This window comes from Bufo bufo, chromosome 5 (assembly GCF_905171765.1).
Source record: "Bufo bufo chromosome 5, aBufBuf1.1, whole genome shotgun sequence".
NCBI lineage: Eukaryota > Metazoa > Chordata > Amphibia > Anura > Bufonidae > Bufo > Bufo bufo.
In genome coordinates this window covers 344105619-344130668 of record NC_053393.1, presented here as the reverse complement: position 1 = coordinate 344130668, position 25050 = coordinate 344105619, and the positions used below count along the sequence as shown (strand labels likewise).

Sequence of the window (25050 nt, the reverse complement as noted above, 5' to 3'; positions counted from 1 at the left end):
GGCAACTGGTGGAAAATAGAAGAAGGAAGAAAGCACACTAAAGGGGTCACATCCTAAATCCATTTCTACCACCATGGAGCAGTAGTTTTACTACTCTCTCCTATGGCAATTGGCTAAACTCTTCCCCCTATAGATGTCGAGGCGTCAATCTATGCCTCATTCACCTCCCGTTCTCTATCTTGTCCTACCCTTAGGGTAATGTTTGTTGTGACCTCCCAGTCACTGTTTGTATTTTTAATTTTCCAGTTTTGGTTTTTTATGTGTTTACGGCAGAGTACTATCTTACATAGTAAATACATGATGTGTGTTGTTCACGGCGGGGATTGCACCTCCTTCCACTTCAATGAACTTCCCGCGTTTATAGCAATTCGAGCCACGTATGGTACTAAAACTCAGTTCCTTAAATGTAAGGGGGCTTAACAGCCCGTACAAGCGCAATTTGATGTGGAGGGAGGCTCTCTCTCTGCAATGTGATATCTTTTGTGCCCAGGAGACACATGTAATCGCTGCGGATGCCAACCGCATCAAACAGGTGTTTCCCGGTTATTCTTCAGGCCCACTGCAACAAAAAAAAGCGAGGCGTATTATTAGCAATTAAGAATACTGTTGCATATTCCGCTGTGTCTTCTATTGTCGACCCCGGAGGGCGGTACATTATACACATATGCTATCTGAACAATATACTTTATACCCTAGTTGGACTATACGCGCCCAATGCGCATTCCCAACGTTTCCTTCACAACCTATTTAACAAAGTACAGTCTGTGCAGAAAGGAAGGGTCCTCATATGTGGCGACTTCAACATTGTTCCAGACACATCCTTGGACTCTTCCTCCCCTGCGAGACGAAATCCTTACTCATTGATGGATCTCCTATCCAAATTGTCCTTATACGATATTTGGCGCTTAAACCATGCCATGGAACGAGATTATACATACTTCTTCCCTTCTCATCTAACATATTCTCGTATCGACTTTGTTTTGGTGGACAGAGCTTTTCTGTCAACCATTACAGACTCTGATATAGGAGTAATAACCTGGTCAGACTATGCCCCTGTCTCAGCAAAAATCTCTGATCAATATAACCGCCCTCCGAATCCGACATGGAGAATAAATGAATACTTACTAGCAGATTTAGAATGTCAAAAGGAGGTAAAGGATGCTTTGTCAGAATATTTTTTGACTAATGTAAACTCCGTAGACAACCCATCTATTGTATGGGCAGCACATAAGGCCTACATCAGGGGCATTCTCATTAAGTTAGGGCATAGGGCAAAAAAGAAAAGAGAGCAACTCACTACAAGTTTGCTGACCAAGATCCGAGCTACGGAGATTCTGAATAAGTCATCTCCCTCTCCTCTCCATTCTGAGGAGCTCCGCTCCCTTAGGGCACAGCTTGGGGAGCACATGCTGCATAGATACGAATTGTCCTTAAAAAAGGTCAAAGCATTGTATTACTCCCAGGCAAACAAGGCGGGAAACCTTCTAGCGAGAAGAATTAAAAACAGAACCCAGAACTCCCATATTGCTTTCCTTTGGAATCCTCCCGAAACCCAAAAAATATACGATCCAAAGGCGGTTGCTAATAGGTTCATGACATTTTACTCAAGTCTTTACAACCTGGTTGATAACACGGAGGTGGTCCAGCCATCTGACCAGGACATTAACAATTTTCTTGACTCCCTCTCATTGCCTTCCATGACTGGGGAACAAAGGGAACGGGTCTGCCAGCCCATCACACTTGATGAGATATTGGGCATAATCAAAAAACTGCCCCAACACAAGAGTCCCGGACCGGATGGTCTGTCTAACTCCTATTATAAACTTTTCTCGGATCTTCTAGCCCCACATCTTCATATGTCTTTATCTAGGATTCTGACTGATGGATGCATGCCTAGAGAAATGTTAGAGGCAATTATTGTCACTCTGCCAAAACCTGGCAAAGAACCGACAGTCCCCCAAAATTTCCGGCCTATATCCCTCCTTAACACCGACTTGAAAATCTATGCCAAATTGCTGGCAAATAGATTAGCAGCTATTATTCCATCCTTGGTGGCTCCTGACCAGGTAGGATTTGTTCTTGGTAGACAAATCACAGACAATTCTAGGAGAGTATTCAACCTACTGGATAGAGTCAATAGACTGGAGTTGCCCACGGTATTCCTCACCTTGGATGCCGAGAAGGCATTCGACCGGGTGAATTGGTCGTTTGCCTTCTCGGTGCTCTGTAAAATGGGCTTACCGAATGCACTGATAGGGGCCATAGGAGCATTGTACAGGGATCCATCAGCTCGGGTATTGGCCAATCGTGTTCTTTCAGATCCCTTTAGACTCTCCAACGGCACCAGACAGGGTTGCCCCTTATCCCCTCTAATCTTTATATTGTCCCTAGAACCACTAGCACAAGCCATTAGACAGGCAGAAAATATCTCAGGGATTCAAATCGGGGATAGGCAACATACTCTCTCATTGTACGCTGATGACATAATCCTCTCCCTAACCAACCCTGCTCTGTTAGATGAAGTAAAGAAAGTCATTCACTCATATGGTTCTTTATCATTTTACAAACTCAACGAAGGAAAATCCCAGGCCCTCCCCCTTTTCATCCCTAATCAGACTCTAGAACAGCTAAAACAACTCTACCCATGGGACTGGCAGACCACCGGGGTCCAGTACCTTGGCATTCAACTCACCCCTACTGTCCAAAAGTTATACAATGCAAATTTCCCACAATTTCTCCTAGACCTCCAAAAGGAACTAGGGAACATCGCAAATTTCTTGGCTCGGTAGGATAGCAGCTTTTCCGCAGCATGTGCTCCCAAAGCTCCTTTATTTGTTCAGAATTCTACCACTAGAATTACCCTGTCCCTTCTTTAATGCTATGAACAAAATGCTTACTAGGTTCATCTGGAATAAAGGACACCCCCACATAGCCAGGACAGTTATGTCCAGATTTTAAAAATTTGGAGGATTAAGCCTTCTGAATATTTATGATTACTATTTGGCTACTAGAATACACCAACTTAGAATATGGTGGACCCCTGATGCTCCCAAACATTGGGTCCATATCGAGCAGACTCTTGCCCCAACTCCCAGCTTAAAGGCATTGATGTTGGCTTCACTTTTCGGGGATGTGTCATCGCAGTCTCTCCCATACCTTCTTTCAACTTCTCTGAGCGTGTGGAAACGATATCATTGTAGTGGAAACGGAACAAAAGCCTCTATAAAACTCACCCCAATAGAGGCATTACAATGCCTCCTTCCTGACCTATCTCTGGAATTGTGGAGGGGTGGGTGAGTGAAGACAGTCGCAGACCTACTCTCTCATTCAGGCTTGAAAACCTGCAAAAACAGTATAATATACTCAAGAGGGATTTCTATAAATACTTAAGGATTTGTCATTTATTAGCAACTAATCCCACGCTGACCGTAATTTTGCATCTTGAACTCCTGAATCAATGGTCTCTAAAACAGTCCAACTGGAAGGGAATCCGCCCACTCTACTCTTTCTTGGGCAACAAAAACTCTGTTGTAAAGACTGGGAGCTAGATTTGGGACGCAGCATCCCCCCAGCGCAGTGGTCCACAGCTATTAATTTTGTGACCAAAAGGCTGAAAAGTGTCTCACATCTTGAATCTTATACAAAAACACTTCTCAGATGGTACTTCACCTGAGACTAAGTCATATATTCCCTGGCTCGGGGCCGCTGTGCTGGAGGGGATGTGGTGGCAAAGGGACCCTATTACACATACTCTGGGGATGCCCTCAGTTGAAAGAATTGTGGTCTGGCATTTTTCACTTAATAGAAAAGGCTTCAGGCCGCAAACTAATCTGCGATCCAGCTTTGGCCTTGTTATTTATAGACCTCACACTAATCCCGTATAGCTTTAGGACTATCTCCATGCATTTATTTTTAGCTACAAAATTGGCCATTACTAGGAATTGGAAAAATTCAGTAATCCCAACCGTTCAAGAAGTTTTAAGAGCTGTAGATACTACCAAATCCTATGAAAAGATGATAGCACACAAAAACTTAGCATTGAGCAAATTTGAAGCCGAATGGTCGCAATGGGCAAACCTTTACCCCAGCACATAAATAGGTAATCGACAAAACCCAGATGGCCTTACAATATTAACACGTGCTACACTGATAATGAGCACTAATTTGTATGACGCACACCAAATCACCTGACTACTACCAAAACTCTCTGCTATTAGTTATTATGGTCTTTGCATTACTTTGTCTTTGTTTGTGTTTTTCACGATTAATGGGTTTTGCCATATATTGGCAACTCATATATACCACCTGTACGCTACGGTGAATGCGTACTTTGTTTAACAGAAGCTCTACTTTATCACAGGGAATTCATATTGTGCACTGTTAGGAGTATGCTGTATTATGTAACCTCTGATGTCCCATGCAATGTGATTTATGTAGATTCCTGTATTACACTATGGACTTTTTTGCATTGGTTTTTGTATAGTGTATCTTTGTCTTTCTTTGATAAATTAAAAAATCCTCAATAAATATATATTGAACGATAAAAACGGATCTGTTACAATAATACAACCGTATGCATCCCTCATGAACGGATCCGTTTGTATTATCTGTAACATAGCCAATATGGATCCGTCATGAACTCCATTGAAAGTCAATGAAGGACTGATCCATTTTCTAATGTGCCAGATTGTGTCATAGAAAACGGATCTGTCCCCATTGACTTACATTGTGTGCCAGGACGGATCAGTTTGGCTCAGTTTCGTCAAGCGGACAGCAAAACGCTGCAGGCAGACTGATAGAAGGCAAACTGATGCATTCTGAGCGGATCCTTATCAATTCAGACTGCATTAGGGCAAAACTGATCCATTTTGGACCGCTTCTGACAGCCTTGAAAGGATCTCACAAATGGAAAGCCAAAACGCGAGTGCAAAAGTAGCCTTAGCACACATGCTTTATGTGACGTGTTGTCCAAACTAAATGCGTTAAGCAAACACCTTCAATTGCTTTTCAATGGCCTTTGTTTCAAGATAACGGGATGAGTTAAGAAATTTAAGTTAAGAGTTTGTGTGTTAACCTTGCTTTATCTGTAGTTAAATTGGTTGGCCTAGTTATCATCTTCAGAGATTCCTTCTGGTCTAAGCAGGTCAACTTCGTGCTTGTGCTCAACATAGGACAGTGTTTCATGTGCTGATCTATGACATTTGCTGGGTGTGAATGGGGCTGGCTAGCTGGGTCATGTCATTAGCTAAGCCAGCCCTCTTTTCTGTTCGAACCTATTCATAAACAGCACCTGTCAGATGCCAACACAAGCATCAGTGTCCTGTGTCAAACAGAAGTAAAAGTAGAAATGTTGGGATGAGAGATGAGCAGATTTCTTGAAATTCGCTTTGGCCCAACTCTCCAAATGTTTTAATTTAATTTGTCCCCAAATTAATTCCACTTGAATCAGAGAGAGAGAGAGAGAAGAAAAAAGAGCTACACTCCTCTGATTTGCTTATCTTTGGGTTTCTGTGAAAGATATTCAAATTAAGCTTTTCTTTGAAAAGGAAATGAAAGTTAAGCTTCTCTGATGTAAGCTTATGTAAAATGTGCATGGCCTACAATACTTCTCCCATGGAGGAGGAGGACTGATTTGCCTATCTCATTTCATTTCAAAGGGAGCATTACATGTTGGTCTCTATGATTATGAATGTAAACTTCTATCTTGCCCAGTCCAATATATACAGTGGATATAAAAAGTCTACACATCCCCTGTTTCTGTGATGTAAATTTTTTTGACAAAGATAAATCTTTACAGAACTTTTTCTACCTCTAATGTGACCTATAAACTGTACCACTCAATTGAAAAACAAACTGAAATCTTTTAGGTGGAGGGAAGAAAAGAAAAAAAAAATAATAATAATGTGGCCATTAATGTCTAAACCGCTGGCAACAAAAGTGAGTACACCCCAAAGTGAAAATGGCCGAATTGTGCCCAATGTGTCAATATTTTGTATGGACACCATTATTTTCCAGCACTGCCTTAACTCTCTTGGACATGGAGTTCACTAGAGCTTCACAGGTTTCCACTGGAATCCTCTTTCACTCCTCTACACTGCATCAAATTGGTCTCCATGGCTGTTGTCCCAGAAGGAAGCCTCTTCTAAAGATGATGCACAAGAAAGCCTGCAAGCAGTTTGCTAAAGACAAGCAGACTAAGGACATGGATTACTGGAACCATGTCCTGTGGTCTGATAAGACCAAGATAAACTTATTTGGTTCAGATGGTGTAAAGCAGGCATGCTCAACCTGCAGCCCTCCAGCTGTTGCAAAACTACAGCTCCCAGCATGCCTGAACAGCCTACAGCTATTAGCAGCAGGGCATTGTGGGAGTTGTTGTTTTACAACAGATGGAGGGCCACAGGTTGAGCATGCCTGGTGTAAAGCATGTGTGTCAGGAACCAGGTGAGGAGTTTAAAGACAAGTGTGTCTTACTTACAGTCAAGCATGGTGGCGAGAGTGTCATGGTTTGGGGTTGCATGAGTTCTGCTGGCTGTGGGGAGCTGCAATTCATTGAGGGAACCACAAATGCCAACATGTACTGTGACATACTGAAGCACAGAGTGATCCCCTCCCTTTGGAAACTGGGCCACAGACCAGTATTCCAACATGATAATGACCCAAACACACCTCCAAGAAAACCACTGCCTTGCTAAAGAAACTGAGGGTAAAAGTGCTGGACTGGCCAAGCATGTCTCCAGACCTAAACCCATCTGTGGGGCATCCTCAAGCTTAAGGTGGAGGAGTGCAAGATCTCTAACATCCACCAGCTCCATGATGTCAGGAGTGGAAGAGGATTCCAGTGACAACCTGTGAAGCACTAGTGAACTCCATGCACAAGAGAGTTAAGACTCTGCTGGAAAATAATGGTGGCCACACAAAATATTGACACTTTGGGCACAATTTGGCCAGTTTCACTTAGGGGTGTACTCACTTTTGTTGCTAGCGGTTTAGTCATTAATGGCTGTGTGTTGAGTAATTTTGAGGGCACAAATTTAATCTGTTATACAAGCTGTACATTGAAGTGTCATATCTTCAGTGTTGTCCCATGAAAAGATGTAATAAAATATTTACAAAACTGTGAGAAATGTACTCGCTTTTGTGAGATACTGTAGGAGGGGGGGGGGGGGGGGGGTGTATATCTGACCCAGATTTCCAGTTCAGTTAGGTGAAGTAGCAGAAATCAAGATATGTGTTTTGCTTCAGTAAGGTGTAGCTTGCTGGAGATTTGAGGAATCACCCATAATGCTGTGCAGCCAGCCAATCAGCAGCTAGCCAGCCCCTGTGATGTCACACATATAAATGCCCTATAAAAGCCTCATCCTGGCTGGTGTCCACCATTATACTGTAAACTTGGTAAAGGGAGAGATGTAACAGGCCCTAGGTACAGTGATTAAGAAACCTTTATTTGTAAAATTTTGTGTGGAAGAGTTCAAGGACACCACAAGGAAAGTATAGGGAGATCATAGGGAGACTTTATCCACACTATAGAGAGAGCATAGGGAAAGTGGATTTTGAATTGCCGGAGCTAATTGAACAGTGTCCCTCTTGGTTAACAAATAAACAATTCTATTACACCTTTATGCAATAACTGGGGTGAAAAAGCTGTCTAATACTACTGCTATTGTGGTGTTCACATTGTTTTATACATTGTAATTCTATAACGCTTTGATTTTCTAATTAGGGTTAAAAAGCTGTCTAGCACTACTGCCATTGTGATGTTCACATGGTTTTATACATAAGTAATTTTATAACACCTTGATTCTGTAATTGGGGTGAAATAGTGCTGACATTTTTTTTTCACATATTTGGCTTTATACCTTGTGTAATAGATAAGTAATTTCATTAGGCCTTGATTCTTTAATTGGGGTGAAATAGTGCTCTATTTGTTCGCGTACTTGGTTTTACACATTGTTTTTTACATAATGAATTCCATTATGCCTTGAATCTAGAATTGGGGTGAAATAGCTTTCTAATACTACTGCTTTTGGAGTGTTCACATTATTTCATACATAAGTAATTCCATTAGGCCTTGATTCTGTAATTGGGATGACATAGTGGTCTATTTTTACAAGTATTTGTTTTCCCACCTTGTTTTATAGATAATTAATTCCATTAAGCCTTGATCTTTTAATTGGACTGAAAAATCTGTCTAATACTAATGCTATTTTACACTTACAGTTACTGTTACTGTACAGTATGTCCGACAGACAGGTGCCAGTGCCTTCCAATGGAACGGGCAGTGGCAAAAATGTTTCTGAAACTGGCAGAAACAGCAAGAGAAGAAGGGTGTGGGGTGGTAGCTGCAGTCGAAGCAACAGGCCAGAGCTGCCAGTGTCATCCAGTGGTAATATTTTGACCAGCAACCTAGCTGTCCTTGAATGGTTGACTCGGTGTTCAGCATCATCTCAATTGACATCAGATACCCCCAGCCACGATTTGTGAGTTTTTCTGACACCACAATTAGTTGGCATGGCCCAAAAACAAGCTCTGTGCCCCCAACTGTCCTGTGCCTGCCTCTGTCTTTTTCTGCTCCTTCTGTTCGGGAAGTATTGTGTGCTGCCAGCTTTGCTCCGCTTTTGAGAAAGGATGAGCTTATTGAGTACAGTCAGCAGCTACTGCCAAGCCAAGATTTGGAGGAGAGATATGCTGCTCTATCCTGTAGGTGGCAAGTAGCATCGATGAGAGTCATGTGGGACCAGATGTTGCGAGCGGTCAGGCACGGTCAGGCAACTGATGATGGTGTCATCATTGACATGTAGACAGTAGTGATTGATGATGATTCCGATCGCACAAGGAAGCCTGGTAAAGAGGGACATCATCATCTTAATCATCATCATCGGGGACAAGGGTGGCATCTTGTGCATGAGACAGCAAATGAGCCGTCAGCAGGGTGCAAGCGTGGCTGTGAGTCAGCAGGGTGGCAGATATGTGAGATCTGGAGCCAAACATGCCCAGGGTAGAACATCTGCTACTCAGGAGCCTACCTGTCTGGGAACAGCTAGCGGTGCATGGGTTCATAGGGACATCGGCAGGCAGTCAGCACGGAGTGGTGGGGGTAAAATGCCATTTTCGCTAGTGTGGAAATTTTTCATGAAGGATGTCACCATGGCTGTGTGTAGAATCTGTGGGCAGAAGGTGAAGTGTGGCCATGGTGCCAATGTTGGCACCATGGCCCTGCGTCAACATATGTAGCGTCACCATAAAATGGCCTGGAAAAACCATGGGGCTAATGTGTCTGTGAAGGTTCTCATTTATCCAGGTCATGGTATATCTGTAAAGAATAAATCAAGGCAACTGGACTTACTGTAGATTTCTTGAAAACGTTTCACTCATTCTTCAAACGAGCTTTCTCAATTCTCAATTCAGAATTGAGAAAGCTCGTTGGAAGAACGGGTGAAACGTTTTCAAGAAATCTACAGTAAGTCCAGTTGCCTTGATTTATTCTTTACAGACATGGGGCTAATGTTGGGGTACAGCCAGAGGCATCTCCTGGCGGCCCGCAACCCTTTTCTAGCATTTAAGGCTCCACCACCTCAGCAGAAGGGAGCTGTGTTTCCTTCCCACCAAATACTGGCCCTGATGCTCCTAATCCTTGTCACTCATCGATCAGGGAGGCGATTGTAAAAAGAGTACAGTATGCGTACACTCATCCAATGGTGCAGAAGCTGAAGTTTCACCTAACAAAGTTGCTGGTACTATAGTCCCTCCCTTTCTATGTGGTTGACTCTGCACCTTTCAGAGAACTGATGGCCTATGGCGGGCCAAGGTGGAGAGTCCCAAGCCGTCATTACTTCTCCAAAAAGGCTGTACCAGACCTGCACAGATTGAGCAGAAGGTGGGCCAGTCCTTGAGCCTGTCGGTGTCTGGAACAGTACATGGCAGTGCTGACGTGCGGACCTTCCTCAGGCTGATGACACCCTCCCCACTCTGTGACGGCGCCACTATGTTAACGACTCATGCAAATACTGACCGTGTCATAGAGGCCATTAAAGTCCTGCATGCATGACTTCTTTTCCATCTAAAAAAAAACAATTTCAGAGGCAAATAGCCAAACCTCATGCAAACTGAGCATGAGGCCTCTATCACATGTTCAGTATTTTGCATCAGGATATGCTCATGATTTGGAAGCCAAAGCAGGAGTGGGTACAAAACTAAGAAGACATGCAAATATTGCCATCACATATCTCTGTTTTGGATCCACTTCTGTTTTTTTTGGGCCTTTCCAATACTAATCAACTACTGACCAATACTGAACGCGTTAAGGTGGATGCTCAAAAGACAGGATCCGTTTTTTTTTCAGGTTGTTTTTGTGATGGATAAAAAGAAGGGGAAAATAAACAGTGACAGCAACACAAACTTACTGCTGATACCCTCTCCACTCTGTCATGGGTGCACTACTTGTATCAGTGTGTAACAGAACTGGTTCTGTAGCAATCTACGTGGAATCAGCAGATGGTGTAAAAGAAGAGTCCACTTTCACTCTATAGTAGAAACTTGAGCCACTGCACATTGTACCTGATGCTAACATTGACCTGTAAGACTAAGTCACACTTGAGTTATTAAGTTATTTGGTCAGTCTTTGACCCATAACTGACCAAATAAATAAAGCGTGAACTGAGTCTAAGAGTGACGGCTGTCACCTGTCTGTCATACTGATGCACATTAACTGTTTCATTACCACAGTGGACTAGCTATTTATGTTTCTGCAATACACAGTGATGTCCACCGAGATACAGGCTCCCTTTAACCAGGAAATAGCTAATTTATAACTTGCTTCGTCACAAATTTATTTCGATCGAATCAAATATTTGGGAAATACCATATTCAGTATCATCACGGGCATAGCCTGTAAACATTATCTGGAGGTAAGGTTTAGACCGGCAGCACTGGATGGACGGGGGAAAAAGAAGTGAGTATGTGTTCTTTTATTTTATTACATTTAGAGGCACTGGGGGATTATATTAAAACTTGGAAACCTCTTTAAATATCCAAGTTCTATGCAATGATGTAAATATGCATGGTTTTAATAACACAGGGAAAATAATTCCTGTGGACATAATCGAGGAGGTGAAAGAATATGAGCAATCAGTGATTAGTCCATTGTGTTAGAACCTTCACTCTAGAAAGGAGAATAGTCAACATGCTTGAGTACTGGTTTTTAATCAAGAATAGTTGAAGAGACATTTCAACATCTGGCTGTTCTGATTACCTTTTCAATCCACCATTCCAGCATGCTTTAAGTAGGCCAAGCAATATCCTTTTAACAGCTGATACTGAAGAACATCTCAAATGATTCTGATGCATTAGGACCCTCTAAAGCTATTTATGTCTTAATTGTAATCTAAAACAAAGATTTGGCTTGGCAAGAATGACAGCCAAATGAAAAATTGGCTGTGGATTTTGAGATTACTAATGCAGTTTTTAGACATTAGTAGCTCTTTTAATGAGGACAGAAGTCGGGCAATGTTGGCAAGGAGATAGAAGCCCCTCAGGCCGCAGAGACGATAGACGAGCCAATGCTACTGAAATTCTGAATGCCATTGATATTCTCAAAAAAGTAAGTATGGAACATAGTTTTTAATTTTTCTGACCATGCCTCCCACTGGATGATGAACTTTGCAAATCAAGGTGGAAGAAATACAGTGGAAAGAAAATAGGTACTTCACCATTAACTGCTTACAAGCTCTGTAACATTCTGCATATAGAATACCTATACCATGTAGTAATCATTAATGTGCACCACTGGTCACTCTTACAAGCTTTGCATACTAGCAACACCGATAAAGAACTCACTTAAGATATTTTATTATGACGCACAATTAAAAAACAAATATAAGGTATTGACACACACCTCAGATGAGGCACCAAATATGCGGTAAAAAATGACACAATAACAGCAGCAAGGTATAATGAGGTAAAGCAGGACATACATCCAAATTGATATACAAAACTGCACACACAAGTAATACAGACCCAGTATGGCGCCTCAAAATGCCAATCATGTGTTTCACGTTGTGCTTCCACATCATAATGAAGTATCTTAATTTTTACAATTATATATGTAGAGTGTGTTCTTTATTGGTGTTGCTAGTTTGGTATATGCATCTGCATTGTTTCCAATGGACCCTATGTTTATGGGTGTAAATTGCATTTATGCACAAATAACCAATCATATTTGCACCTATATTATTTTTGGTGCAATATACAGTAGTTACTATACAAATAAAGTCACATAACTCTTAACCAACCATGTAGGCCAAGAAGAAATTTAGAGATGTTGATGAAATTGTAATTTACAACATTTTAGCTAGAAAGCTATCCTTACAGTGTGTGCACACAGATATAAGGACACTCTTTGTCCTGCTGTGTGGTGCCCCCATAGGCACTGTAAGAGAGATTTATCAAACTGTTCTAAAGTAGAATTGGCTTAGTTGCCCATAGCAACCAATGATATTCCACCTTTCATTACTCACAGCTCCTTTGGAAATTGAAAGGTGGAATCTGATTGGTTGCTATGGGCAACTGAGCCAGTTCTACTTTAGAACAGTTTGATAAATTTACCCTGTGTTCTTTAATGGAGGGAAAAAAAAGTATAGTGTGCTTCCATATGAAATTTGAGATACCCAGAGGTCTCACAGAAGGCTTTCAGTGCCATATTATGTATCTGTACATTACATATCTATTGTGGGCACAACGACTTAGTGGATTGTTTAGAATTAGAAAATATTTGCTTTCTTTCTCATCTATTTGCTTGCATTGAGCCAGCCACTGCCACCTTGATTGAAGATCTAGCACAAAATCTTGTGCAGCACTTGATGACGTCACCACGTCGGCCAGACAGGTGATGTCATACGTCAACAAGCATGGGATTTAGTGCGAGATCTTCAATCAAGATGCCAAATCAAAGGCCGGTGTGTCGCAATCAAATGGATGAGGTAAGTACAATATTTTTTGATTTTTTTTCACTGCCATTTACCGCTGGGGAAATCGATATGCTACCTCAAAGCACAAGGAAATTCGGCTTGCGGCAAATCACATTTTCCCTGAAATTCGGATCCTTCAATTCGCTCAACACGAATTATAGTATAGGCGTATGTTTTTTACATTCCAAATATTGTTCAAAATAGAGTAATGTATAAAACTACACAGCCTTTCAAACATTTACTCAGAGTATATGCCTTACCTTACTAGGCTGTTAGTGCTATCAGGATCATCGGCTGATACCAATCCCACAATGGTTCCGATATCGGCGTTCTCATACACATCCATCTCATATACAGACTTTGTAAACAAAGGTGCTTCATCTACGTCCCCTACAATCACTTTTAACATGGTGCTGTCTTTGAAAGGTCCCAGATGATAAAATCTTGAATCCAGATGGGTATTTACTCCTTCGATGTTCAGTGAATATAATTTCTTTTTCTCATAATTTAATGGCTGAAAAAAGAGATACACATATATTACACATAAAAAACTATATTCAGTAGCCCAGAAATGATATGGAAGAGGTCATAAACATGAAATTCCACAAAACAATTTTACATTTTACTCTATATATTGTAGCTAGAATACACTATTAGCGGTCTTAAGCTTTGATATTACAAGCAATAATTCACATGGTTTAAAAAAAAGTTATTCTGTACAAATTAGAAAAAGAAAACAGTCTCGGCTTTATTCAGATAATCCTGATAAAACAATAGATTATGGTCAGTACATAGCTGTAATAAAATTTCTATACAGGAACAGAAAAGACAAATGCTTCCCAAGCGTGTGCTTCTGAGTCCTATTGAAATTTCCCAAGCGTTTTCAAGCTCGTAACAGCAACATGTTTCATTGTGTTGTGCTACAAAGAAGCAGGATGAACAAACAACAGTGGCAGATTTAATAGGTTAAACCAGGGTTATTTGGTGTTGTGTTCCATAAAATGTCTATTCAGCAGAAGTAAAATAAATCTGCATTTATTGACTGATGATTTGTCCCTGACCTTGGGAGTTTTATTAGGAGATTTTACTTATATGTTCCTATTTGCTGGAACCACAAAAATGTTTTCTATGACAATAGCACACACAGTGTGACCTTCATGTTTTGCTTAGCAAAGCAGTACCCTTTATGTTGCATGTTACCAATTGAATATAGGTGCAATTGCAGTAGTTCCTCATTGATTTCATCATAGACATGTGATAATAACTAAATGAGATTGGAAGTCACAGAAAGATATAATAATGACCTTCATTTATAAAGCATCAGTATATTCCTCAGCCCTTCACAGTCAGAAGAATCAGTAAAAGTACACAATATGAAATATCGGAAAACAAAAAGCCTGGAAAGCAGAGAATAGTAATTGATGATAAGGTTGAAAAAAGTCAGTTTTATCAAAGGGGTTCTCTGTGCTTTTAATATTGATGACCTATCCTTTGCCATAGACATCAGCGGTGAGCTGAAAGAGACACGGGAGACGGCACTGATCGTGGGGGTGCCGGGTATTAGAAAACCACCGATCTGATATTGAGGATAGGTCATCAATAGTAACAGCCTGGAGAACCCCTTCAAGTATTATCCCATTGTACTGAGGAGATAAAAACAGCTCTGGTGATGCAGATGTCAACTGCCCCATGCAAGGGGATAGGGGAGGGATGCTTACTGATTCCAAACATGCCAATCAGATTACATATCTGGATCAATGTCTCAATTTCAGAAATCTAGTACCCATTACATGTGATATTATTACTTTCAAGAAAGGCATCCATGCCTGGCCCTTCTTGAACATCTATGTTTTAACCATCACAACATCTTGTGGCAGAGAGTCCCAAATTCCTCTTCTTTTGCAGTCAAGAATTCCCATCTATGATAATGGTGAAACCTTCTTATCTCCAGATGTAGAGGATGCCCTTTTGTCATGGTTACAGACTTAGTTCTAAAAAGATTATTAGAAATACAGTACAGACCAAAAGTTTGGACACACCTTCTCATTCAAAGAGTTTTCTTTATTTTCATGACTATGAAGGCATCAAAACTATGAATTAACACATGTGGAATTATATACATAACAAACAAGTGTGAAACAACTGAAAATATGTCATATTCTAGGTTCTTCAAAGTAGCCACCTTTTGCTTTGATTACTGCTTTGCATACTCTTGGCATTCTCTTGATGAGCTTCAAGAGGTAGTCCCCTGAAATGGTCTTCCAACAGTCTTGAAGGAGTTCCCAGAGATGCTTAGCATTCGTTGGCCCTTTTGCCTTCACTCTGCGGTCCAGCTGACCCCAAACCATCTCGATTGGGTTCAGGTCTGGTGACTGTGGAGGCCAGGTCATCTGGCACAGCACCCCATCACTCTCCTTCATGGTCAAATAGCCCTTACTTTCAAAGTTTTCCCAATTTTTCGGCTGACTGACTGACCTTAATTTCTTAAAGTAATGATGGCCACTCGTTTTTCTTTACTTAGCTGCTTTTTTCTTGTCATAATACAAATTCTAACAGTCTATTCAGTAGGACTATCAGCTGTGTATCCACCTGACTTCTCCTCAACGCCACTGATGGTCCCAACCCCATTTATAAGGCAAGAAATCCCACTTATTAAACCTGACAGGGCACATCTGTGAAGTGAAAACCATTTCAGGGAACTACCTCTTGAAGCTCATCAAGAGAATGCCAAGAGTGTGCAAAGCAGTAATCAAAGCAAAAGGTGGCTACTTTGAAGAACCTAGAATATGACATATTTTCAGTTGTTTCACACTTGTTTGTTATGTATATAATTCCACATGTGTTAATTCATAGTTTTGATGCCTTCATAGTCATGAAAATAAAGAAAACTCTTTGATTGAGAAGGTGTGTCCAAACTTTTGGTCTGTACTGTATATATGTATCTTCCATTCATACTGTATATTTGTTCATTACTATTAGGTAACCGGTAAGCTGCCTTTTTTCCAAACTGATTAGGCCCAAGCATATTTTTTTATAACAGGCCACCGATTTCTATATAAACCATTCACTTGGCCAGTATCTGTATTAACACTTATGAATTATCAGTCACCTCCCCTGACATGCCTGTTTTAGAAACCACTTGTATTCCCCATGTAATAACAATATTGGAGCATCAAATCTTATGATTTCATGTTGTGCTATTCTTCTATTATTTGTTCTACAAATGAACAAATTTCCAACAGTCTGCAATAAAGATCCAATTGGGTCTTACCATTTGGGGTGTGTCCCTGCATAGTCAGATAGTATCCAATCAGAGCTGTGGCAGACTATGCAGGGATGCACCCTCACCTGGTGACACCCAGTTGGACTTTATTGCAGACCGTTGGCAATTGATTCATAAGCTTGCAAAAGTCCTCACCACTCCTTTTGTATATGTGGTCATAGTAGTTAGGATGTCAAAAAGTATTTTTATCGTGTGCCAGGGGTAGGCAACCCCCGGTACACACCAACTGTTGTGAACTAAAATTCCCAGCATGCACACTTGCGCTACTGTTCTCAGAACTCCCACAGAAGTGAATAAAACGTTGGTACACAGCGTTAATTGTTTGGTGATCTCTAGCAGCACTTCACCACTTCTTCTTCCTCTGCTCTTTCATATTAGCCAGGTTCAACATAGTTTCAGGTATTTGTTCCATCTGAATATGCACTAGGGGATCAAGGACAAAGACATCTTGTGCAGAAATATTTGACATAATTTGGCACAATTTAATGGTCCTACCTACTTTAAAATAAGCTTACAACATGTATTAATTTAAACAATAATAAAAGTCGATAAAACAATAGAATGGACCCTACATCTCCTCCCAACTAGTTTTACTATTCTGATTTCATCTATTTATGAAGCCAGAATGGCAAAACTGGTCAGGAGAAGACCTAAGATGGTGCTGAACTAGGGGAATTTAGAAGAGCACAGGAGGAAGATTTGGTGTAGTGCTACTAGATAATTCCCATTGTGCTCCAGTGGATGAATACACAAGAAGCAAAACCACCTGCAAAAAGCACTAGGAGGGTGTACTATGTGAGATTCTGCTCAGAGTGAAGAGACTAATTGATAGCCAAACTACTCTGCATCCACACTCAAACAAAAGGAATGGAAGGAACTTTTCTAACCTTATAATTTTGTAATATAAAGAGCTCCAAGACCTTGACTTTATTTGAAATTCTTTTTTTCCTGAACTACAGAAAACACATTTCCTATGGTAGTTCATAGTAGATTCTGACACTGTCTGTTTACCTGCAGTGTAGGTTACAAACTATGATTATATAATCTATTAGCTAATCTAATAGTAAAATCTTTTTGGAGCATCAGTGAAACCCAGGAGAAGACTTGAAGCTTTGATATTTAAGTTACATTACGTTTTCATTTCTATTTTCCACTGAATATGTATTCCACATAATGACTGGCAAACACTGTTACAGAAATGAGTTTGGTTAACAGAATACCAAAAATTACACATTTTACTAGTTTAGGCAACAAATAATTCCTTCAGATGATGTGACTTATTGTAGTTTGGGAAGACAAAATAAAGGTTTGAGTTTGTGTGAAATAATACTCCAATTTGACAATTTTGTGGTCAGGTATAGGTGACTGCCTACCATAGTGTACTCAATATCTGATTTAGTTTAGATGAATGGAACACAAGGAGCACATTTTTGAAAAGGCTGAATGCAATGTATAGAGTCAGAATGGGACAGGAGTGGAAATAAGCAGACACCCAAAGGAGAGAATGGGTGGATCATACCTAATACCAAAGATGTTTATACTTTTTCTAACCCAGACTATGTAAAGAGAGAACATTTGGAGCTTAGCTCAGATCTATAAGGCAATGAAGAGGTAGTTGAGGGTACAGTTATTTCTAATTGTCTTTTCATATTTCCTTGCCTGTGCACATTTACAGATACATCGGAAAGCTTCTGGTGCAATCGTTACACCCAAAAAGAAAGATAGAAAATTTCAACAATGTTAACATCACAAAAAATAAATAAAATAATAATTTAAATTGTGTGGAAAGTAAGTAGTGATGGACGAACATCGGCCGGGACGATTCGCAAATCAAATGTTCACGAACCGCAATTTCACGGCGGGCCCCATTCACTTTAATGGCAGGCGAACCTGAAAAACCTTCAGGTCATATTTGCAGCCACCAAATACTTACTAGAAGTGCACAAATAGTCCCACAACATGGACAGTGACATACTAGAGGGGGATCAATGACAAAAATTCCCACTAAAAATATGTATTTTATTATGGGCCATTTTTATGCGTCTTAAAGGGAAATTTTCAAAAATTTCCCTTGATGGAGCCTAGAATAGTTTTATTTTAGGCCACGGTAGTACGGGCCCTAAATTTTAAACATTCACCTGACGTAAAAAAAATTGTGATTATGTGGCTCGAAGTAGATTATGCGGTCACTGAATAACAATTTTACTGTAGCCTATTGGAGTACAGGCCCCAAACATTTGGCTTTCAGCGTACAGAAAAGATAAAGTGATTATGTGGCTGGAGGTATAATAGAAGGTCATTGGATATCAATTTTACTGCAGGCCAGTGAAGTACAGGCCCCAAACATTAGGCATTCACCTAACAGAAAACATCAAGTGATTATGTGGGTGGAGGTATATTAGACGGTCAATGGATAACAATTTTACTGCAGGCCAGTGGAGTACAGGCCCCAAAAATGATGCATTTAACGTACCGAAAATAACAAGTGATTATGTGGCTGGAGGTATATAAAACGATCAATGGATAACAATTTTACTGCAGGCCAGTGGAGTACAGGGCCCAAACGTTAGACATTCCCCGTACAGAAAAGAACAAGTGATTATGTGGCTGGAGGTACATTAGGCGGTCACCGTATAACAATTTTACTGTTGGCCAGTTAGATTAGAGGCCCCAAAAATTATGCATTCATCGTACAGAAAAGATCAAGTGATTATGTGGCTGGAGGTATATTAGACAGTCACTGGATAACAATTTTACTGCAGGCCAGTACAAATACATGTCAAATACATATGTTTAAAAGAACTAAAATTATAATATTGGATTAAAAACATGGCTAATGAAATCCCCCCTCTTGAAAAAACCCCAAATGATAATAGGTGAAATTAGATAATACGTGGTCGTCACAGGTGGTGAATTCCTCCGAGGCCCCAACAATTAGGCATTCACCGAACAGAAAAGATCAAGTGATTATGTGGCTGGAGGTATATTAGATGGCCATTGGATAACAATTTCACTGCAGGCCAGTGGAGTACAGGCCCCAAAAATTATGCATTCACCATTCAGAAAAGAACAAGTGATTATGTGGCTGGAGGTACATTAGACCGTCAATGTATATCAATTTTACTGCAGGCCAGTAGAGTACAGGACCCAAACATTAGGCATTCACCGGACAGAAAAGATCAAGTGATTATGTGGCTGGAGGTATATTAGACGGTCACTGGATAACAATTTTACTGCAGGCCAGTACAAATACATGTCAAATACATATGTTTAAAATAACTAAAAATATAATATTGGATTAAAAACATGGCTAACAAAATCCCCCCTCTTGAATAAACCCCAAATGATAATAGGTGAAATTCGATAACACGTGGTCGTCACAGGTGGTGAATTCCTCCGAGGCCCCAACAATTAGGCATTCACCGAACAGAAAAGATCAAGTGATTATGTGGCTGGAGGTATTTTAGACGGTCATTGGATAATGATTTTACTGCAGGCCAGTGGAGTATAGGCCCCAAGTATTAGGCATTCACTGGACAGAGAAGACCTTTTATGCTGCTGTATTTACATAAGACAGGGACCATTCTTTGTTCTGGGTGGTGGCAGATATGTGTGGGCTGGCATGAGGAAATTCAATTAAATGTGGTCATCATCATCACAGGTGTTGAATTCCTCTGAGATCCATGCCTCATTCATTTTTAGAAATGTGGGGTAGTCCACACTGTCGTGAGCTAGGCAAGTGCGCTTATCGGTCACGATCCCCCCTGCTGCACTGAACGTCCTTTCAGACAGGACACTCAACGAAGGGCAAGCCAAGAGTTCCATGGCAAATTGTGCCAGCTCTGGCCACAGGTCAAGCCTGCAAACCCAGTTGTTCAGGGGTTCCTCGTTTCTCAGAGCATCCATATCAGTCGTTAACCCAATGTAGTCGGACACCTGTCAGTCTAGGCATTGCCTGAGGCTGGATCCGTAGGGCGGCTGTCAATGAGTTGGCTGCAAGAATGATCCCATATCCGAATTGACCAACACATCTTCAAATCGCTCTCTTCTTGCATGTGCAGTAGGATTGGTACCCGCAACTGCTTCTCTGTGGGTGGAAATTCTTCTGCCAGCACCCACAAAACAGCAGAATACAAGATCTCTCGAAGCAAGGTCTGGAAATGCTGCATTCTGATAGCCCTCTGTAATGCTGGTAACATTTCCACCAATTTGTGTTTGTACCGGGGGTCTAAGTATTTTTCCACCCAGTACAGGTCCTTGACCTTTATGCTTTTTATAAGGGGGTCCCTCTTCAAACACTGGAGCATGAAGGCCCCCATTTATACTAAATTGGAAGCGTTGGAGCGCCCTGGCTCCTGCTCATCGCCCAGGAGAATGTCGTCCATGGACTCCTCCCCCCATCCATGGACAACATCAGGGATCCTCGAAAAGTTTAAAGCCTGCTCTTCTTGCTCCTCCTCCTCCTTCCCGCAGGCACCACCCTCCTCTGACTCCTCTTCAGACTCTTGCTGACTGTTCTCAGATGGAGTAGCCCCCCCCTTGGGAATTCATTCAGCATTGCAACTTCCTCATCTTCCAGCTCCTGCTCCCCGTCAGATTGATCAATGACACAACACAATGCACGCTCAATAAAGAAGGTGTAAGGTACGATGTCACTGATGGCACCCTGGCTGCGAATGACCAGTTTGGTGATCTCATCAAATGGTCGCAGAAGTCTGCATGCGTCGCGCATGAGCAGCCACTGGCGTGGTGAAAACAAACCCAGCTCCCCAGAACCTGTCCTGCAGAGTTCATACAAGTAGCCGTTAACGGCATGTTTCTGCTGGAGCAGCCTATCAAGCATATACAAGGTGGAGTTCCAGCACGTCACACAGTCACAAATCAGACATCTGATGGGCAAGTGGTGTCACTGCTGAACGTCAGCAAGGCGAGCCATGGTCGTGTAAGATCTTCTAAAATAGCCAGAGATTTTCCTAGCCTGCCGCAAGACGTCCTGGACCCCGGGGTATTTGGCAACGTATCGCTGCATGACTAAGTTTAGGATGTGTGCCATGCATGGCACGTGTGTCATTTTGCCCTGTTTCAGCAAATTGGCACTGTTGTCGCACACCACTTTACCATCTGTCAAATTGAGCGGGGTTAGCCACTGATCGGCCTGTGACCGCAGAGCTGAAAGGAGTGCAGGACCGGTGTGGCTCTTGGCTTCCAGGCACAACAGCCGCTGCACAGCATGGAAACGTCTCACCTGGCATGTCGAATAGGTTCTGGGGAGCTTGGGGGTGCAGCGGAAGAGGCAGTAGCAGTGGAAAAGGAGGACTCAGCCGAGGAGGAGACAGAGAATGGAGCAGTAGGGGGAGAAGAAGAGGCAGGCCTGCATGCAATCCGTGGCGTTAACACCAAATCCACACGGGTGCCACGGGTTGCATGCTTGACAGCTGTCAGAATGTTCACCCGGTGGGCAGTAAAATTGATGTACCTTCTCTGCCCGTGTTTGATATACCACGTGTCTGTGGTCAGATGTATCTTGGCACCGACACTGTGTGCCAAAGATACATTCACTTGCCGCCGACCGTGGCCATATAGCTCTTGGATGCCCTTCTGGAGAAATATTTCCTTCCGGGGACCTTCTATTGCGGTGTGCCAATGACCACAAATTTTCAAAAAAGCCTCAGAGACCACCAGTTTATAAGGCAGTAGTTGTCGCGCTAGCAGTTCTGACAAGCTAGCGTCAGCCGTTCGGCAAGAGGGTTATCCGGCGTCATCAACTTTTTATGTTCGAACATTTTGGCCACGGAAGCCTGCCTTTTGCAAGATGGACTCAATGACGGCACGGTGGAAGGTGGAGTGGTGGACAAATGGGAGTAGAGAGGAGAAAGAGAAGAGGCAGGACATGTAGCGCCGGGAGTGTGACCTTGTAGTTCTGATGGTGTTGCTCCCACTGGGCTCGGTGATGGGAGGCCATGTGCCTTCTTAAGGCAGTCGTCCCTAGGTGAGTGTTGGGCTTGCCGCAACTAATGCGTTGACAGCACAGGCCGCAGATGGGAAGACTATTGTCAACAGCTGATACGTTAAAAAAAGCCCACACTGCGGAGCCATGTTTCGGCATCCTGGGAGTGCCAGATGTGACCGTGCATGGTGGATGGCTCACTCCAGATACATTTTCAGTCTGCTTTTGGCCTCCTGTGCACTGCGAGTTCTGCCTGCTTCTCCTCCTTCTCCTCCCTATCTGCTGCTCCATCTCTCCCTCTGAACTCCCCTCCTCTTCCTCTCTTGTGGGCACCAACGTGACGTCCATCGACACGTCATCATCGTCACCTTCACCACCACTGACATTAGAGATCTCGGAGTAGGCAGCAACAGCGGAGACCACCCTCCTGATCTGGGTACTGTCATCAGACCGCTGGGTGGCGGCTGTTGCTACCTCCTCTTCCTCATCCGATACCAAGTATGGCTGCGCATTAATAAGGTCTGGGAATGGATGGGAAAATAATTCCTCTGACTAAAGTGGAGGGGCTATGGTGGTGGTGGTGGTGTCTTTGTGGGTGCACACAGCAGAGAGTGAGGAGGGTGCTGATACAGAGGATGAGGAGGGTGCAGAAGCGGAAGGCTGAGTGAGCCACTCAACCAACTCTGGTGTGTTCTTTGATGTAATCGCACGCACCTTCTCCAACTTTCCACTTAGGCTCCGGCCTGGTGCATCTGCCTTACCCCTACCACTACTGCGGAATTGCCTGCCTCTTCCTCTGCCTGTATTTTGTGGAAACAAATACATAGAACCCATTAATGAGTATTTGCTGGAAGCTGGTAAATCAAACCCCTTAATCAATATTTATGGGAAGCTGGTGTATCACAGGCCTCAATCAGTATTTTGTGGAAACTGGTATATCAATCCCCTCTATCAGTATTTTGTGGAAACAGGTATATAGAACTCAATATGGAGTATTTGCTGGAAGCCGGTAAATCAAACCGCTTAATCAATATTTGGTGGAAGCCGGTGTATTGCAGGCCTCAATCAATATTTGGTGGAAGTCGGTATATCAATTTCCCGTATCAGTATTTTGTGGAAACAGGTATATCGCACCCCTAAATCAGTTTTTTTTTGGGGCAACAGGTATATCACACCAGTTGCAATTATTTATTACAATAGCGTTTTTCCCTCTAGCTAGCTGCGGTATCTCAGCAGAACCGCACACAACTGCTACACAATACAAATGCACTATAATATACTTTCTATGTTAGAAGGTTATATTATAGATATATCACACCCCTCAATCATTTTATTTTTTTTTTTTTGGGGGGGGCAACAGGTATATCACACCTGTTGCAATTACTTATTCAAATAGCGTTTGTCCCTATATCTAGCTGCGGTATCTCAGCAGAACCGCGCACAACTGCTGCACAATACAATTGCACTATAATATACTTTCTATGTTGGAAGGTATATTATAGGTATATCACACACCTGAATCCGTTTTTTGGGGGGCAATAGGTATATAACACCAGTTGCATTTAGTTATTCTAATAGCATTTGTCCCTCTATCTAGCTGCAGTATCGCAGCAGAACCGCACACAACTGCTGCACAATACAAATGCAATATAATATACTTTCTATGTTAGAAAATATATTATAAGTATATGACACCCCTCTGTATGTCACACCTATCGATAGCACAATTATACCAGTCCTTAAAAGGACTTTTGTGGCCCTATTAGCTACTGTTTGGTGTCCCTAACAGTCTGTCCCTGCTCCACACAGCAACCTCTCCCTACACTGTTAAAAAACAGAATGTAAAATGGCTGCCAGATCGGGTTTATTTATAGGATAGGGGGTATGTCCATGTGCTGAAATGTCTCAATTGGCTGTCCTGTCCCACCTGATGGATGTATCATGGGTCAAAGTTCTGCACAATGCAAAGAATGTGGCACCGGCGGACATCGCCATATGTTCCCCTGTTCGGCGAACGAGCAAAACGAGCAAAGTTCACCACGAAACGACCACCGGGCGAACTGCAAGGCCATCTATATCCATAGCCCATCTACTAAATTCAGAGCAATAGTTCTTGTCAGAGCGCCCTCCTTGCTGCAAGCCACGCAACTTGGTCTTTTCCACGGAGATCCGCTCTGGGTTATCATAGATAAGCCCTAGAGCTCTGAAAAATTCATCTACCGACCGTATGGACTGTGATCTGGTCGGCAGCGAAAAAGCTCAAGACTGAGAGTCACCTTTTAGCAAAGAAATTATTATACCCACTCTATGACTCTCGTCCCCAAAAGAGCGTGGATGCAGTTTAAAATATAATTTGCACTACTCCCTGAAACAACTAAAATTGTCATTTTTTCCCCGGAAAATCTGTCCAGAAGAGCCACGTTGGGTTCAGGGCAAACCTGGTTCCCGCTGTCAGAACCAGCCAGCTATGGTCTCTGGATCTGTGAGACGGTCGTGTGGAGGTCAGCTGGAGTTGTCCGACCAGTGCAGAAATAGGATTCATTGCCACACTAATAGAAACAAAATGGTGTTTTTTTTTGTTGGTTGATAATGTCACAAATAATGGGGAGGGGAGGGACACCAGAAAGACAACAGAAGGGAGAACAAGACAAAGAACTAGGCCTCAAGGCTAGGGAGAGGTGAAAGGTCACCTCCTATGAAACCCCTAGATCTGGCCCTGACTCCGTATGTATAAACCCTGAAGGTGGGAAAATACATACGCTGGAACCTAAACCCTAGGAACCCTGAGATGCCCAAGAGGTAGTGAAAGGGAATGAGACTACTGGTTCCTTCCCAGGTGAACGAACCAGCGTCTC

The 25050-nt window shown here is 42.2% G+C and overlaps 1 protein-coding gene across 2 annotated transcripts in view; it reads right to left on the bottom strand.

Moving 5' to 3' along the window:
• The window catches only part of CDH18 (cadherin 18), a 601411-nt gene that overhangs the window by 153182 nt on the left and 423179 nt on the right, over positions 1-25050 (bottom strand). For both annotated transcript variants that reach the window (XM_040432520.1, XM_040432521.1), the window contains exon 6: positions 13226-13479. In XM_040432520.1, coding sequence (XP_040288454.1) covers positions 13226-13479 — 254 coding nt within the window. The remainder of the gene's footprint in view (positions 1-13225; positions 13480-25050) is intronic.